General features: G+C 34.4%; 2 protein-coding genes across 5 annotated transcripts in view; one reads left to right on the plus strand and one right to left on the minus strand.

The window, feature by feature from the left end:
• Nucleotides 1-899: 899 nt before the first annotated feature.
• LOC138315310 (cyclin-D-binding Myb-like transcription factor 1) lies at nucleotides 900-15392 on the minus strand. Its single transcript, XM_069256225.1, has 4 exons — nucleotides 15188-15392; nucleotides 8578-9157; nucleotides 8213-8438; nucleotides 900-2074 (listed from the first exon to the last, which is right to left on the minus strand). The coding sequence occupies exons 1-4, from the start codon at nucleotides 15372-15374 to the stop codon at nucleotides 1661-1663; spliced, it is 1407 nt and encodes a 468-aa protein (XP_069112326.1). The 5' UTR covers nucleotides 15375-15392; the 3' UTR covers nucleotides 900-1660.
• Nucleotides 15393-17419: 2027 nt separating this feature from the next.
• Nucleotides 17420-18615, plus strand: part of LOC138315316 (cilia- and flagella-associated protein 74-like) — a 48681-nt gene continuing 47485 nt past the window's right edge. For all 4 annotated transcript variants that reach the window (XM_069256236.1, XM_069256247.1, XM_069256255.1 and 1 more), the window contains exon 1: nucleotides 17420-17539. The gene's annotated coding sequence lies outside the window, so the exon portion shown is untranslated. The remainder of the gene's footprint in view (nucleotides 17540-18615) is intronic.

Below are 18615 nucleotides of genomic sequence, written 5' to 3' on the forward strand. Positions count from 1 at the left end.
GATGGCCGCCAGTCGGCCATCTTGTTGACCGATTGGTCCCAAAATGCAATATGCACAACTAGGCCCTAGGGGAACCTACATGTGAAATTTGAGAAAGCTCCCTTCTGTACTTTCTGAGAAATAGCGGTAACAAGAATTGTTAACGGACTGACGGACGGACGGACGGACGGAAGGAAGGACGGAACGGACGACGGACCACGGACGAAAGGCGATTTGAATAGCCCACCATCTGATGATGGTGGGCTAAAAACATAGATTATCCTAAGCTGCAGATCCCTCTGGGACATCTTGTTTTATTACTCCTACAAGAAATGATTTTGCTGCTGAAATCATGAGATAAATCAATGTTTTAAAAAAAAAAAAAAATAAAAAAAATAAAAATGCTCCACCACTGACAAATGGTTTTTTTTTTCACTATAAAAAACATGAGCAAACGATTTAGTATTTTTCTTCAGTTACAAAAGTTACTTACTTTACACCATTACCACCATTGAAAAGTTTGAGCTTGTAAGTTTACTTTAAGTTAAAAATATAAAGAAATAATTAATTGAATCCCGAAAAAAATTCTGTGTCACTTTACCCTATATGGAATGAAATGCTGATTGCGCATGCACCAAAGTCATATCAAATTATTTTATCATAATTTTTGTATTAATTAGACGTATATATTTACGATTGAACACCAATTATAATTGTTCAAATAATGAATGTCATTTATGCTCTGTCGGCGGTGGAGCATCTTTAATGGAAAACCAGTTTCCTAGCTCACAATGATGTATTTGTTTAGAGTGCACATTCGAGTATAACTCTGCTCTCACTCATCCCAGAAAACTTGTAACTGTGCCCCATAAGAAACTATTAGAATACAGATCTTCACCAATGAAGAAATAAAAACATCGTTAAAACAGAAATGGCATTCATTAAAACAACCTTCACACTTTATGTTTTTGTTCTACATTGCTAAATGAAATCATTAAACCCTTTTACACACATTTCAATTTTCTGAAAATATTGTGAAATAAATGATGTTCATTATTTTTTTTATCGTCTTAGTGATGTTATCAATTCATGTATACAATAATTTATAAAATGTTTCCGTTCAAATCATTGACACTGCTGCTATATTTTACATATGTTAAAATGGTTCTCCACATTTAAAATACAATTATTAATGAAGTGTCGCTGTAAAACTGCCAATTAAGCTAAGCACTAAATGGACCATCAGGGTACTGGATAGTATTCACTTGTATTGAGAATTTTTGTAAAGCGACAAGTCCGGCCGGTGTCTGAAGTATCCATTATCCAGCTCCTTATAGCCCTCAACAATCCCTAATACCCTTCATTGTTTTCCCTACATTGTCCTTTTTAAAAGGAAGAGTTTCAAAAATTTCATAAACTTTGCATCAATAATGATTTAAAAAAGTCATTCAATTGTAGTCAGTAAAATCAATTCTCAAGTAACTGACCTGCAATGTTCAGTAAATAGACTTTGTAAATGACTGTCCCTCTAAAGTCCAGGTCTCACTCAATCTGGCTGGCCAACACATACATTTATTTCTGTCTGTGACATCTACAACAGGAGTACATGTAAAATAACCATGCTTTTCCTAACTGTCCTTTCAGTTGCTATTAACAATTTATCATTGTTAAAGCCATATTGTCATAATTCAAAATATAAGGACGCTAATTCCTCACGGATTTCAGTAAAGCTCATATTCTCCCCACCACTTATAAGAGCCTTTAACCTTATCCACTGATTAGCCAAGTTCTGTGGCGTCCCACCATTCGGAATTCTCTCCAACAACTCTTCCCAGTTTATCTCACTTTCCAGCAGAACATCTAAATTATAGATTTCTTTCACTAATGTTACTTTGTCTACTTGAATCTTTTGCATGCCGAGTGTACCCTGTGCCAGTAATGGTCGAAGTCTGTAGACCCAGAGGTTCCGACACTGTTTTGCACTGCGATGGTTCATCTTACTAGCAATTTTTGTCCACGGTAATTGAGTATGTGGTAGACTAAGCAGGTCATCCGTCTGCATCACTTCTGATATAGCAGCTATTAAGTCGTCTACCTGTAAAACACAAATCATTAATTAGACATCTAATTGACAAGTCATCAAACAATTCATGGTGATCTGAGTAGAAGCATATCTATAGAACTTAACTAAACCAAACTGTGTTCCTTGGTCAACATCTGATCTAGATCTTTCTACATACGATCATGAAATCATGGGAGTTCAGAAGATAGACACATTTACTATCATGATGTATGTCAGAAACTGTGAACCTTGGTCAACATCTGATCTAGATCTTTCCACATATGATCATGAAATCATGGGAGCTCAGAAGATAGACCCACTCACTATCATGATGTATGTCAATTGAAATTACAGAAACTTTATCACAAAAACTACTGAAGTAGGAATTCTCTTTCGATTAAGTACAATAGTTTTATAGACACAACCTTATTGGATTTAAATAGTTGGATTAAAGTTTTTTTTTCTATCAACATTTAAGGATGTGCCGGGTTTAGGAGGTAAGGAGGTTGAGGAAAGCTGAAGTACCCAAGAAATACCATTGACCAGTGGTCAGTACCTGGCAACTGTCTAATAAAGGTTTCAAACTTCAAACTTATACACCAAGATATGGAGAGTAAGGAGAAGTGTCAATTTAGGTCCTCTTGCAGCCATGACAAATAAGTTTATTCTTTGTTCAGGGATATCCGGGGTTTAAGGTCATGTTGTAGTCCCTTGTTAGTTATGGGGGGTTAAACTGAAGGATCAATTTTCTGTTTTGTCTAGTTTTGCTGGAATAAAATGAATTTGAAAATAAACTTGACTTGGCCTACAAGTTTTTAATATTAAAGTTCCGAAATGACTCTAGCAAGTACCAAAACTACTTTGTACTAAAACATGGACATGACCTAAACTGTAACTATTAGGGTATTGTAACATGACCTACTGTAACTAAGTGTATTGTGACATGACCTACTGTGTAACTAAGTGAATTGTAACATGACCTACTGTAACTAAGTGTATTGTAACATGACCTATACTGTAACTAAGTGTATTGTAACATGACCTACTGTAACTAAGTGTATTGTGACATGACCTACTGTAACTAAGTGTATTGTAACATGACCTACTGTAACTAAGTGTATTGTAACATGACTTACTCTAACTAAGTGTATTGTGACACGACCTACTCTAAGTGTATTATGACATGACCTATACTGTAACTAAGTGTATTGCGACATGACCTACTGTAACTAAGTGTATTGTGACATGACCGACTGTAACTTAGTGTATTGTAACATGACCTGCTGTAACTATGTGTATTGTAACTTGACATATACTGTAACTTAGTGTATTGTAACATGACCTACTGTAATTACTAAGTGTATTGTGACATGACCTACTGTAACTAAGTGTATTGTAACATGATCTACTGAAACTAAGTGTATTGTAACATGACTTACTGTAATTAAGTGTATTGTAACATGACCTATACTGTAACTAAGTGTATTGTAACATGAACTACTTCAACTAAGTGTATTGTAACATGAACTACTGTAATTAAGTGTATTGTAACATGACCTATACTGTAACTAAGTGTATTGTAACATGAACTACTTCAACTAAGTGTATTGTAACATGAACTACTGTACCCAAGTGTATTGTGACATGACCTACTGTACCCAAGTGTATTGTGACATGACCTACTGTAACTAAGTGTATTGTAACATGACCTACTGTAACTAAGTGTATTGTAACATGACCTATACTGTAACTAAGTGTATTGTAACATGACCTACTGTAACTAAGTGTATTTTAACATGACCTATACTGTAACTAAGTGTATTGTGACATGACCTACTATAACTAAGTGTATTTTAACATGACCTATACAGTAACTTAGTGTATTGTAACATGACCTACTGTAACTAAGTGTATTATGACATGACCTACTGTAACTAAGTGTATTGTAACATGACCTACTGTAACTTAAGTGTATTGTAACATGACCTTTACTGTAACTAAGTGTATTGTAACATGACCTACTGTAACTAAGTGTATTTTAACATGACCTATACTGTAACTAAGTGTATTTTAACATGACCTATACTGTAACTAAGTGTATTGTGACATGACCTACTATAACTAAGTGTATTTTAACATGACCTACTGTAACTAAGTGTATTGTGACACGACCTACTCTAACTAAGTGTATTGTGACATGACCTACTGTGTAACTAAGTGTATTGTGACATGACCTACTGTAACTAAGTGTATTGTGACATGACCTACTGTAACTAAGTGTATTATGACACGACCTACTCTAACTAAGTGTATTGTGACATGACCTACTGTGTAACTAAGTGTATTGTGACATGACCTACTGTAACTAAGTGTATTATGACATGACCTACTGTAACTAAGTGTATTGTGATATGACCTATACTGTAACTAATTAAGTGTATTGTTACGTGACCTATACTGTAACTAAGTGTATCATGACATGACCTACTCTAACTAAGTGTATTGTGACATGACCTACTCTAACTAAGTGTATTGTGACATGACCTACTCTAACTAAGTGTATTGTGACATGACCTACTGTGTAACTAAGTGTATTGTGACATGACCTGCTGTAACTATGTGTATTGTAACTTGACATATACTGTAACTTAGTGTATTGTAACATGAACTTCTGCAACTAAGTGTATTGTAACATGACCTACTGTAATTACTAAGTGTATTGTGACATGACCTACTGTAACTATGTGTATTGTAACTTGACATATACTGTAACTTAGTGTATTGTAACATGAACTACTGCAACTAAGTGTATTGTAACATGACCTACTGTAATTACTAAGTGTATTGTGACATGACCTACTGTAACTAAGTGTATTCTAACATGAACTACTTCAACTAAGTGTATTGTAACGTGAACTACTGTAATTAAGTGTATTGTAACATGACCTATACTGTAACTAAGTGTATTGTGACATGACCTATACTGTAACTAAGTGTATTGTGACATGACCTATACTGTAACTAAGTGTATTGTGACATGACCTATACTGTAACTAAGTGTATTGTGACATGACCTACTCTAACTAAGTGTATTGTGATATGACCTATACTGTAACTAAGTGTATTGTGACATGATCTACTGTAGCTAAGTGTATCGTGACATGACCTACTGTAACTAAGTGTATTGTAACATGACCTACTGTAATTACTAAGTGTATTGTGACATGACCTACTGTAACTAAGTGTATTGTGATATGACCTATACTGTAACTTAGTGTATTGTGACATGATCTACTGTAACTAAGTGTATTGTGACATGATCTACTGTAACTTAGTGTATTGTGACATGATCTACTGTAGCTAAGTGTATCGTGACATGACCTATACTGTAACTAAGTGTATTGTGACATGACCTACTGTAACTAAGTGTATTGTGACATGACCTACTGTAACTAAGTGTATTGTGACATGACCTACTGTAACTAAGTGTATTGTGACATGACCTACTGTAACTAAGTGTATTGTGACATGACCTACTGTAACTAAGTGTATTGTGACATGACCTACTGTAACTAAGTGTATTGTGACATGACCTACTAACTGTAACTAAGTGTATTGTGACATGACCTACTGTAACTAAGTGTATTGTGACATGACCTACTGTAACTAAGTGTATTGTGACATGACCTACTGTAACTAAGTGTATTGTGACATGACTACTACTGTACATACTGTAACTAAGTGTATTGTGACATGACCTACTGTAACTAAGTGTATTGTGACATGACCTACTGTAACTAAGTGTATTGTGACATGACCTACTGTAACTAAGTGTATTGTGACATGACCTACTGTAACTAAGTGTATTGTAACATGACCTACTGTAACTAAGTGTATTGTAACATGACCTATACTGTAACTAAGTGTATTGTAACATGACCTATACTGTAACTAAGTGTATTGTAACATGACCTACTGTAACTAAGTGTATTGTAACATGACCTACTGTAACTAAGTGTATTGTAACATGACCTATACTGTAACTAAGTGTATTGTAACATGATCTACTGTAACTAAGTGTATTGTGACATGACCTACTGTAACTAAGTGTATTGTAACATGATCTACTGTAACTAAGTGTATTGTGACATGACTTACTGTAACTAAGTGTATTGTGACATGACCTACTGTTACTAAGTGTATTGTGACATGACCTACTGTAACTAAGTGTATTGTGACATGACCTACTGTAACTAAGTGTATTGTGACATGACCTATACTGTAACTAAGTGTATTGTAACATGACCTACTGTAACTAAGTGTATTGTGACATGACCTACTGTAACTAAGTGTATTGTGACATGACCTACTGTAACTAAGTGTATTGTGACATGACCTACTGTAACTAAGTGTATTGTGACATGACCTATACTGTAACTAAGTGTATTGTGACATGACCTACTGTAACTAAGTGTATTGTGACATGACCTATACTGTAACTAAGTGTATTGTGACATGACCTACTGTAACTAAGTGTATTGTGACATGACCTACTGTAACTAAGTGTATTGTGACATGACCTATACTGTAACTAAGTGTATTGTGACATGACCTATACTGTAACTAAGTGTATTGTGACATGACCTACTGTAACTAAGTGTATTGTGACATGACCTATACTGTAACTAAGTGTATTGTGACATGACCTACTGTAACTAAGTGTATTGTGACATGACCTACTGTAACTAAGTGTATTGTGACATGACCTACTGTAACTAAGTGTATTGTGACATGACCTATACTGTAACTAAGTGTATTGTGACATGACCTATACTGTAACTAAGTGTATTGTGACATGACCTATACTGTAACTAAGTGTATTGTGACATGACCTATACTGTAACTAAGTGTATTGTGACATGACCTATACTGTAACTAAGTGTATTGTGACATGACCTACTGTAACTAAGTGTATTGTGACATGACCTATACTGTAACTAAGTGTATTGTGACATGACCTACTGTAACTAAGTGTATTGTGACATGACCTATACTGTAACTAAGTGTATTGTGACATGACCTATACTGTAACTAAGTGTATTGTGACATGACCTATACTGTAACTAAGTGTATTGTGACATGACCTATACTGTAACTAAGTGTATTGTGACATGACCTATACTGTAACTAAGTGTATTGTGACATGACCTATACTGTAACTAAGTGTATTGTGACATGACCTATACTGTAACTAAGTGTATTGTGACATGACCTATACTGTAACTAAGTGTATTGTGACATGACCTATACTGTAACTAAGTGTATTGTGACATGACCTATACTGTAACTAAGTGTATTGTGACATGACCTATACTGTAACTAAGTGTATTGTGACATGACCTATACTGTAACTAAGTGTATTGTGACATGACCTATACTGTAACTAAGTGTATTGTGACATGACCTATACTGTAACTAAGTGTATTGTGACATGACCTATACTGTAACTAAGTGTATTGTGACATGACCTATACTGTAACTAAGTGTATTGTGACATGACCTATACTGTAACTAAGTGTATTGTGACATGACCTATACTGTAACTAAGTGTATTGTGACATGACCTATACTGTAACTAAGTGTATTGTGACATGACCTATACTGTAACTAAGTGTATTGTGACATGACCTACTGTAACTAAGTGTATCGTGACATGACCTACTGTAACTAAGTGTATTGTAACATGACCTACTCTAACTTAGTGTATTGTGACATGACCTACTGTAACTAAGTGTATCGTGACATGACCTATACTGTAACTATGTGTATTGTGACATGACCTATACTGTAACTAAGTGTATTGTGACATGACCTATACTGTAACTAAGTGTATTGTGACATGACCTATACTGTAACTAAGTGTATTGTGACATGACCTACTGTAACTAAGTGTATCGTGACATGACCTATACTGTAACTAAGTGTATTGTGACATGACCTATACTGTAACTAAGTGTATTGTGACATGACCTACTGTAACTAAGTGTATTGTGACATGACCTATACTGTAACTAAGTGTATTGTGACATGACCTACTGTAACTAAGTGTATTGTGACATGACCTATACTGTAACTAAGTGTATTGTGACATGACCTAATTTTCATTTATACCTCCTTTTCTGTCCATGTTCCTCTCTTCCGATTTTCATCTTTTATGATTTGATAATGGTCTAGCACACTATTTCTTGACCGATTCATATGAAAACCAATAATTGTCCACTGGTTTCCATGCTTTTCATGCTGCTCAAGTAGGGTCTTTTCTTCTTCAGGTGTAAAGGGACCCACTTTCCATGCAGGCAGAATTTTTCTGGCACGGTCCATTACACTTTCAGGTAATCTAAAATTAAGTAAAGAAACAAGCAAGATTGTTGTTATATTCAGCCAATAAAAATCGCTCCAGCCGGTCATATTATTCTAGTGTCATATGCAAAAATATTACACAGGCCAAATCATTGGATACATATATATGTACATACCTTCTTAAATTACCAGCAAGTTTGACATAAAAGTCGCTGGTTTTTCGGAATTGCCTCACTCTTATTCTCTCTTCTGTTGAACTTGCTAAAAACTGCTCAAACAATAACTGTAAAAGAAAATCGTTGTCCATTTCCAATCCATATTCAGCCTTGATGGCTTCAAAATTATCCAACAAAATCTCATCTTCCTCTTGGATCCATCTTCCCACACGGAGTTGTATCCCCATTTCCTGGTACACTTTGCTCGATTTTCCATTTGAAACTTTCCCATTATGTATGATAGCGGCCTCATCATCAGTTAAAAGTAAAGTGGAAAGTATATCACTGGACAGATCCGACTGTCGCTTCTTCTTTGAATTTCGAAATGAAGGTTGTTTTGTGATGGAATCTGGGTCCAGCACAGAGTCCAAAGATGTTTGTTTTGTTACTAAATCTGGAACTGAAGAAGTGTTCTGATTTTCACCACCATCCATTGCATCATCAGAACAGGTTTCGTCTCGACATGATGTTAGATTGTCTTGATTTTCTGAGTTCAGACTTTCAGAAGGATGGAAGTTATCAGACAAGGAGTGGAAAATTCCTGAAAATAATTAAAGATCGTAATTAGTTTATAAAAGTTCGTGGTCAAGTCTTTTAATACCAGTTTAAGGTAGGTCCATACTTTTGAAAATCGCGCCAATTTATATGACGCTATACCGGAAGTTGCGGGGGTTGTTTTGAATTCCAGAATGGTTTCCGATAACCCACGACATCACACTTGGACATTTTTTCAATGGGTGAAAATTGTCTACATATAATATTGAATGTTTAAAATCATTAAATAAATCAAATAAAAGCAGTGAAGTGAAAACTGTATGCTATCTCTGTGGTTTTTGCGGTTGATGTCGTAAATGGGAATGGATTTTTAAACACCGGAAGTGGCGTTCGTCGCTATAAATCATAAGAGGGGACCCGGCCGGACCGAAATTCCGGAATTCTAAAAAAATCGCATACGGATTTCCTTTAAACACACAATTTGGAGAAAATCATAAAAACAAACAGACATAAACCAGATATAATATCACAAAAACGTATGAACTGATGTGGAATGTTTTTTTGCGGCATGATTTTCAAAAAATAGTCAAATATAACCCATCTTAGCACTGGATGAAATGGGGGTAGGGTTGCGAGTTACAAACTTCAAGCTTACAAAATTGTGAAATTTTGATCGAGGACCCCGTGTTTTTATATGATATTTGAAAAATATATTACCTTGGGCATATCATATACAAATATTGTGAAATTGACATGGGTTTTCATTTCCTTTTTGGTCTATTCATTGATTTTTTACGGGCGAAAATATGGCAAAACATGATAATTACGTAGAGAAAGGGTCCTGGGAAATAACAAAAATTAGTTAGCATTTGTAAAAATAAAATAGTTTTGTATATTGTTCTATCGTAAGAAATTTAGGACAAATCAAAGTACTGAAAGTACTAAATGGCTCGGTCTCGATGATAGGAGAATATATTTCTAAGGTCAATACTACTGTAGTTGTGTACAATAAGAAATAAATTTGGCTGGTGTTCCTTCCAGTTTGGACTTTTGAGGATTCCTTGGACACCAAGGTGTAAAATAAGAGACACATACTAAAATCTTGGAAGCCCATTCTAACATTTCCTATGATGTTATATGTCAAATGATTTTATAACACCTTTAAGCATTTTCCTTGTTAATTTGATGTTAATGAAAATATTCATTCTTAATGACTATATATAGCTATTGTCATCAAGTTCCTGGGACCACAGTATCAGTTAACAAGTATTGTTTTGCAGCAGAGAAAGACAAGAGGCATACTTTTCTATGCCAAAATGTCTTAAATATAGAATATGTCTGTCCTCTAGAAGACTTATCAATATCATCATGTGATTTTTGAATAAATTGGTCAATTGGTCTACTTTTAACAAGTTTTGTAATTATTCTTTTGTAAAACAGCAAGTTGATTGATATACATTGTATCCGAACTTCAATTCAAACCGGATAACTTGTTAGCTCACCATAGACCATGAAATTGTTTGTACACTTTCTTAACTTCAGGATTGTTTTACAAAATTACAAATGAATTTTTCTACATTTTTATTTTCAAATCCCTATACCTCTGATGAGTATAATAAAACTGTTATTACAAGTGAATCAAATATTTTCAGTTCAAGATGAACAGGAAGAGATTCATTCCTTTATTTCTTATAAATAGCAAACACCGATTTAATTGTTTGTTCAGCAGGTTTTTTCCCTTTCTTTAAAAACGCTACCATTAACATTATTTTCTGTACCTAGATATGTAAACAATTCTTATAAATCTAATTCTGTATTCCATAACATCAACTGGTGTTGTTGTACCGATTTACGTCTTGAGAATATCACAATTTTTATCTTTCTGATATTAAAGGCCCAATACCTTTCCGACACGACTTTTAATTTTTAAAATGGGAATGTAAAACGAGATCGATAATTTTGTAGAGTCGCAAAAGTTATTAACTTACCGTTAATACTACGTTTATCATCACCTTCTGAACAATTTAATCAAAATAGATACAATGTAAATTTTTATAACGCGGGTCGTCTTATGTTTCCCGCCGTCGTCCTAAATACCGCGCGGTAGTTGACTATTACAGCGCCAGACGGCAAGACAGCGAAACGACTCTCCACGGTTTTCAGATATTACGCAGGAAATCTTGCATATGTTTGGTGTTGTAACCTCATCTTAAGGCATCGGCATGGGTTTTCTGATGTTATTAATGTTTTTTGAGAGACCTTTTAATTTTGCCCCGAAAAGGTAGTGGGCCTTTAAGTTCTAATTTCCATGTTATGTAATATTGTTAAAATTCATGTAACATTTGTCGTAGACCATCAGATATTTCTGATATCATAATAGTGTTATTGGCAAATAATATGATAAAAAGTTTGGGATACATTCCAATATTATATACCGTAAAAACTGGTATAATTTGTGCAGGTACTTTTTAGGGCTGAAAATGCTTAAAAAATCTACTATCAGTATATTTTGCGCATCAAAAAAATGGGGAAAAAAGATGTCCAGGGAGTCCCAAAAACCGATGTATGAAGGCGACAATTTCAATGCAAAATATTCCCCATAAATGCTTGACAACTTGCACAAAAAGTGTTGTATTTAGAAGAAATAACATATGAAAACCGCAATGTGTTTGTTTTCTTTTATTGGCCACAGTAACCCGAAACTGAAATATCTAGCATATGTCCAAAACATCGGCGGTCTGGTCCGCCGTACTTCGTGCACATGTCAATGTTTTGAGATATTACACATGAATAGTAATCATGAATATTTGAAAAAAGTACAATATATTTACTTAAATTGGCACAATAAGTAATTAGTGTGTTTGAGATCATTAACAATCAACAGCAATCAGCTAGCGGATACGTAGTTTAGCTTGCAACAATCACAGTGTGCATAATTTGTCAAGATTTGTAAGACAAAGTATTCTTTTCCACCAGGTAAGATTCTAAGTCATAAATAGGAAGGGAGATAAAATAACCAGATAAATATTTGTAGCATGATCAGACTGGGTTGATTATCGGTGATTAGGTAGCTTAGTCGGAAGAACTACATTTTCTTCTCTCCTGTTACAGAATTGGCACCCAACTAAATAACCAACGGTTGTGGTGTTTGAAAGGGTCTTGTATGTCTTCAAAAAAGAAGGGAGGAGTGTAGCGGGACTGGACTGGGTCGATTATCGATGACCAGATAGTTCAGTCGGTAGAGCACTCGGATAGTGTTCGGAGAGTCCAGGGATCGAATCCCGGTCTTGCCGCTACATTTTCTCCTCTCCTGTTACATATTCAAGGTAAATCAACAATGTTCGCTGATCTTGCCGAATTGCCTTAGTGTTATAATGAATGCAGTAAATGTATGTCTCATTGGTGTGATTGATTTAAAGGCAGTTCATGTGGTGACCGAAAAAAAGGTAAAATCAATACTTTCAGAGTGATCAGAGAACATTGATAGTCAAGGCGGGGAAAACATAAGACGACCTGTGTTATACAAATTAATGTTTAATTGATTTTCATTAAATTGTCGAAGGTGATGGTTAGAGTGTTATTAACGATAAGCTTAATATGTTTTTGACAAAAAATATAAACAGCTAATGTCATATTGTGTTTTAAATTAAAATAATCTTTTATTTATTTATTTCATTTCAAGCATGTACATGTCATAGAATATAAACAAATATCAGGTATATGCTTAAATAATATTACAGTTAAATTCACAATAAGGAATATGAAGATGATTATAGTAATTATTTTCGGATTGAAAATGATTACAATATTAAGCTTCCACAGCTGAAAATTATTTCTTTTTGTTCACTCAATTCTTCTCCTAGACTGTTTCCAGTTGAAATGATACATGCATGCTGACATTCTGTAAAACATAAGGAAACAATAAATGTATTAACAGAGTAATTACTGAAAAGGCTAATATCATATAATTAAACATTTTAATCATAAATAGCAATACCAGCATAGAGGAAATATTATTGAAGTTTAATTCCCGCTGTTCTTCAGTCCTCCTGTTCTTACATGTAAGAGTTTTGTCCTTCATAAATTGATTGTAATATAGAATTGTTGTTATATAATGTGCACAAAGAAGTATAAATATACACACGTATGCATGGGTACAGTGGTAAATTAATAAATTATACGGAAAATGATGGTGCTGATCATGAAAAGCGTAAAGTCTATTTTGTTGAGTAAAAAGTTAAAAAAAACTAACATAAGATGTAATCGCAGTAAAAACAGTGATCATGTGGGCTTTTGTGCGATTGCATTTGTAAGACTGTGCCATGTGGTAGAGATTAGTTCCGCTCGAGTGATCACACAATGCAAGCGAGAGTCGGGAATATGTTTATGTAAGTTTTAATTGCTAATCCCTGATGCTTTTTGGTAAAATATAACTCAGGATAATTGCTAAACAATTAACAGTTTTCTCTTCATTTGTTACAGATTGAATCAGCTTTTTAAGTGCCGTTTTACGGAAGAATTATGAAAAAGGAATCGGCATTTTCGTCGATCTAGTAGTCCAAAAATATCAATTCGAGTTATATGAACATTCCATATATGATTTATGTCATTCGGCCAAATATTTACTTCGTATTACCTAGTTTAATGAATATACTGTATGTATATGATCAGAACGGCAAGCTCCTATGCTGAAAATACCTAAAATGTTTTAAAAGTATGGTTTAGTGGTAATCTCTGAACGTGCTTTAGTATATAGATATAATCTGATATTTATGCATGTGCTTATGAAATTATCGATAATGATGGATGTGATAAATATTCATACCTTATTAACTGCCGTTAGTTTTAAGATAACGCCACCTTGGACATTTACAAAATATTCACCGTCTGTCACATGCTATTTTATCAGTAGTCCAAGTTTGTCCAAAATTTTGTTAGAGTTGTCTTTCTTCCATTGTAGTTTTACGTCCATGTCAACCTGAACACAGCCGTGATAAATGCATCTCCATTTCGCCATGAAATGTATTTGCTCCGAGACAAATTTGATTCGAATTACAAAATTCATTATGGTATAAATTTTGATGTTCGAGGTGAAATATCGATTTCATTTTTTTCCGTTGCGGGTTAACTGTCACTAATAGGGAGTAAACGTCTGGGGGGAACCAGCTTCGGAGCGAAGCATTTTTGGGACGAAACGTCGTCATTCATTGTAAACACCATTTTGGGGACGAAAAGTCTAGATACTTTGTAAACAATTCAGGTGAAAATTTTCAAACAGAAGATCTTTTGGATAGTGTGTATAGTAAGGATATGAAAGCCGTAATATACTATTCCTATTTCAACGTTACAGATATGCTTATTTCAGTAACTTTCATAATCAAATTTTGCTATTTAAAATTCCCGGTAAAATCAAAGTTGTTGAATACACTGCCGCTAGGAGCGCTAGTATCTGCGAGCAATTTCTAAGCCAATCATATTGAGGAAATTGACTGTAAGAAAATTTTGCAACCACGATCACAATGGCGAGGTGACCCTCGCCAAAAATCAACAGGATCGAGACTAAATTCACCCTAATATTACAGAAAACATGATTTTACGAATTTTTCTATTTTCAGTCAGCAAATTTGCATGGATGGTATATTTCAAGCTCAAATATCTCAAAAAGTAGTTCGAGAACACCCATTTATCTTTACAGATTTGAAATCTACATGAAAAATGCAAGAAAATAAGACCTGTTAGAAAAAAATGACATGGGTTTTCCCAAAAGTATGGAGCTACCTTAATATTCAGAGAAATTGATAAATGAATATAAGATTGAGATTCCATTTGTAAAATCAAATGAAATTTCTGACTTTTTTTAAAAAAAATGTGATTTTCAAGATGGTGACTGAAACAAACATCAACAGTTTACAATTTAACACATGTACAAAAATCGAATCATTTCAATTATCAATTTGTAAATATATACAAGCAAAAAAATAATAATTATAAAAAGATACATTCATGCCATTCAATAAAAATGCAGCAAACAAGGAAAGAATGAGGGCCGGGAGATAACTCCAACTTATGTACTTACCATTTGAAGATCCAATCATGTTTTCACCATCCCCACCAGTATCTTCATTAGAATGCTGTTTGCGTTTTTTGGATTTCTTGTGTTTTTTCCTGTGTTCATCTAAACTCTCCATATTGGGTGTTTCAGCTTCTTCATTAGAATGTTTTTTATGTTTTTTCGATTTCCTGTGTTCATCTAAACTCTCCATATTAGATGTTTCAGCTTCTTCATAGATTTTGTCAGCTGTGTTCATCTAAACTCTCCATATTATGAATGTTTTTTATGTTTTTTCGATTTCTGTGTTCATCTAAACTTCCATATTGTGTTTCAGTTCTTCATTAGAATGTTTTTTGTTTCCTGTGTTATCTAAACTCTCCATATTGGGTGATTCAGCTTCTTCATTAGAATTTCTTCTATGTTTTTTTGATTTTTTAGTTTTTTTCGTGAGTTCATCAACACTATCCTCGACATAAGATATTTCATTTTCTTCATCTGAATGTCTTTTCCTCTTTTTTGACTTTTTGTGCTTTTTCTTATGCTCATTGGCTGTATCAGATAAATCCAAAGTTTCATCTAAATGTTGTTTATGTTTTTTAGATTTCTTGTGTTTTTTCCTATGCTCATCTGCACTGTTGATATCACATAATGAATCATCATTCTCATCTGAATGTCTTTTCAACTTTTTAGATTTTTTATGTTTTTTATTTGACTTAATTTTGTCTTCTGCACTGTCCATATCTGGTAAGCAGACATCATCATTTGAAAGCAAGTGGCGTTTTTCCTTTTTCTTTTTTGATGACTTCATCTGAAACACAGAAATATGTAATTAAAACATTAAAACCTTCCAATAATTAATTGAACATTTAGAAATTTTTAAAGTCTTCATTGTCTAATATTTATAACTATAAGTAAAGTGCAAGTGGAATGAAAGAACAACAAGATAGGGGTTCGAACCCAGGAATTCTGAATTCAACTAACTGAATGCTGAACCAAGGACGTATATGAGAAGGATAAGTCACACTGAGTTTTAGGCAAAGACAGCGCAGGCGCTTTTGTGTTTGTGCACTGACCGTGACGTTGGGCGACGACTGATTTCCTTTGATATCCGCCGCCGCAGCCTTTGATGTAGCATGGGGGTACGAGGGTTACCGTCTTACTTTCTGAAGCGTGCTGCCATTACATGAGCGGTCGTATTTTTTTAACGATAGTTTAAGACATTTCTTCTCAATCTTCCGTCTTTTAAGCAAGTTATAAATGTTGTGAAATTTAATTTACTTTACATTGGTGTTTCGTTTGACTCGATAAGACAAGTATTTGTTGAGAAAAACGGTTTTTATTCCCGGTTCATAAGCGTCTCGCGTGGTGTTTAGTAGTGTAAAGATACAGACACGAATCCTTCTCACTTATAAATCCTTGGCTGAACCATTGATTATTTACCTGGTCATTGATCATGATGATGACAGACTGGTTCAGAAACATTACTGCAACAACTTTTTCTCAAGATCTCAAGCTAATTGATTTTAATATGTACACTAGAACACTATACTACTATACCCTAAAAGAAGCCCAAATAGTGCCTCATTATTGTATTTCACTGGTTTGTTTCAACTTTGTTTCGAAATGCCTGATCTTATAATTTCTCGTTCATTACATGTATTTATAATGAAAATACATGAACACTGACTAGATGCCTTGTTGCAGTTATAGGCTGAAGAACAATAACTATGGTGTAACCAATGCATTTAGTCATTATTGCGACAGTAATGTCAAATAGGTCTAATAATGAAATGAAAACCAATCTAAAGCATGTGTCAAGCTGACAATGCTGTCTCTAACAATTTCAGCGACAAGGAACTCATAGTAAGAATGACTATTCACAAAGCATTGTTATCTTACAAGCATTATTTTTCACATGGGCATGTAAACACAACTTTTGCAGATCAGGTATGAATATGCGTATTTTCAAAACGCCATTAAATTTGAATGTAAAGGCCTACAGTAGGCCTAGCCAGAGCTCATAAATGTGACGGAAATCAAAAGTTAACATAAGCTGCATAAACCCATGACAGGGAAACGTAAACAGAACTCATAAAAATTGGGAATATGCTTCTCCAGAAAATGGTTACCTTAAATGTATGATACAAGTCACAGTAATGAACACAATCTTCTATTTCTCTTGGCACATGTACACATGGCGCGCACGCACCTGTTCGGCTGAAGGAGAATCTAGAGAGATTCCGATAAAGCACACGAGTGGTATCCGAGTATTAATTCTCGCGAGAACTTGTTGCTACAGGCATGGCGGATTGTATACAAATGGAGTCCTAACTCGTTACCCATCAGACACATGAAAGTTAGATAACGTTACAACATGTAAGTTACAGTACGTAAAAATTGTCTATAACGTGCGTGACAAGCACAACCGATCCTGTATCGGTTTTGTAACAAACCAGTGCACGTTTACGTTGCGAGAAATAAGGGATGCGTGTAAAACCTAATATGTTAACTTATAGATTCTGAGTCTGGATCGAGTACACGGGAAACCATGTTCTTATGATGACCATTGACGGTTATAAGAACTATGCGGATATTTTTGTAGCAGGAGAGGAAATAATATAGCTGTCAGACTGGTATTCGAACCAGGGGTCTCCGAACACTAGCCGAATGATCTGATGACTGAGATAGCCCGATCAGATACTTGAGATCTGGCCCGGACACCTGTAGACTTAAGCGATGACATATCTCTGATCGACGGACGGAAGATTTCTGACAGATGGTCATCGTCAGAGATACGAATCTGTCCCATTGACTAGTGTTGCAAAACATCCTGCAGTGAAAACGTTACAATTCATGAGTGTCAAGTAAATTTATAATTAAATTCAACAGTATCAAACATTTTAAACATAAAATGGTTATTTATTTACTCACCTCCATGTCTAAATTATGTTTGTAAGCACATTTGAATGGCTCACACCTCCGACACGGCTCACTTGGCTGCCATGATGCTTCTCATTAGTAAGCCTTGCGCTCCAAATATGGCAACTCTACTATCAGGTTATGATTATTTGTCCTACTGCAGACTTAGACATTATGACAGATAGATGTCTGGTGTAGGGCCACTAAGATATCAAAAGCTGTAATTTGAAGACACCTCTTGGTATCAGGCCAGTTCCTCTCCGATTCAGACTGCTAAGAAAACGTTTAAGTCAACTCAAGTTATCTTTATTTAGAGTCAGTAAGTTTGTAACAATATATTGCAACACAATCCTTTAAATATGCTCCACTGCCAAGAGAGCATAAATGATAAAATCATTTGAATAATAATTGGTGTTTAATCGTGTATATATATGTCTAATTAAATAAAAGAAATAATATAAAATAATTTATTTTGCATTTGGTGTATGCACATCCAGTACTTCATTCCATATAAGATATAAGTACCACAATTT

This window comes from Argopecten irradians, chromosome 1, assembly GCF_041381155.1.
Source record: "Argopecten irradians isolate NY chromosome 1, Ai_NY, whole genome shotgun sequence".
In the NCBI taxonomy this organism is placed as follows: domain Eukaryota; kingdom Metazoa; phylum Mollusca; class Bivalvia; order Pectinida; family Pectinidae; genus Argopecten; species Argopecten irradians.

What these genes read in the sequence shown, in the direction of transcription:
- LOC138315310 (XM_069256225.1), bottom strand. Translation starts at nt 15,374, where the DNA reads ATGGAGAGTTTAGATGAACACAGGAAATCGAAAAAACATAAAAAACAT. An exon ending in CATGATTGGATCTTCAAATG is followed by an intron (nt 9,158 to 15,187) that starts GTAAGTACATAA and finishes AATTATTTTCAG; the next exon opens with GAATTTTCCACTCCTTGTCT. An exon ending in GAACATGGACAGAAAAGGAG is followed by an intron (nt 2,075 to 8,212) that starts GTATAAATGAAA and finishes TGTGTTTTACAG; the next exon opens with GTAGACGACTTAATAGCTGC.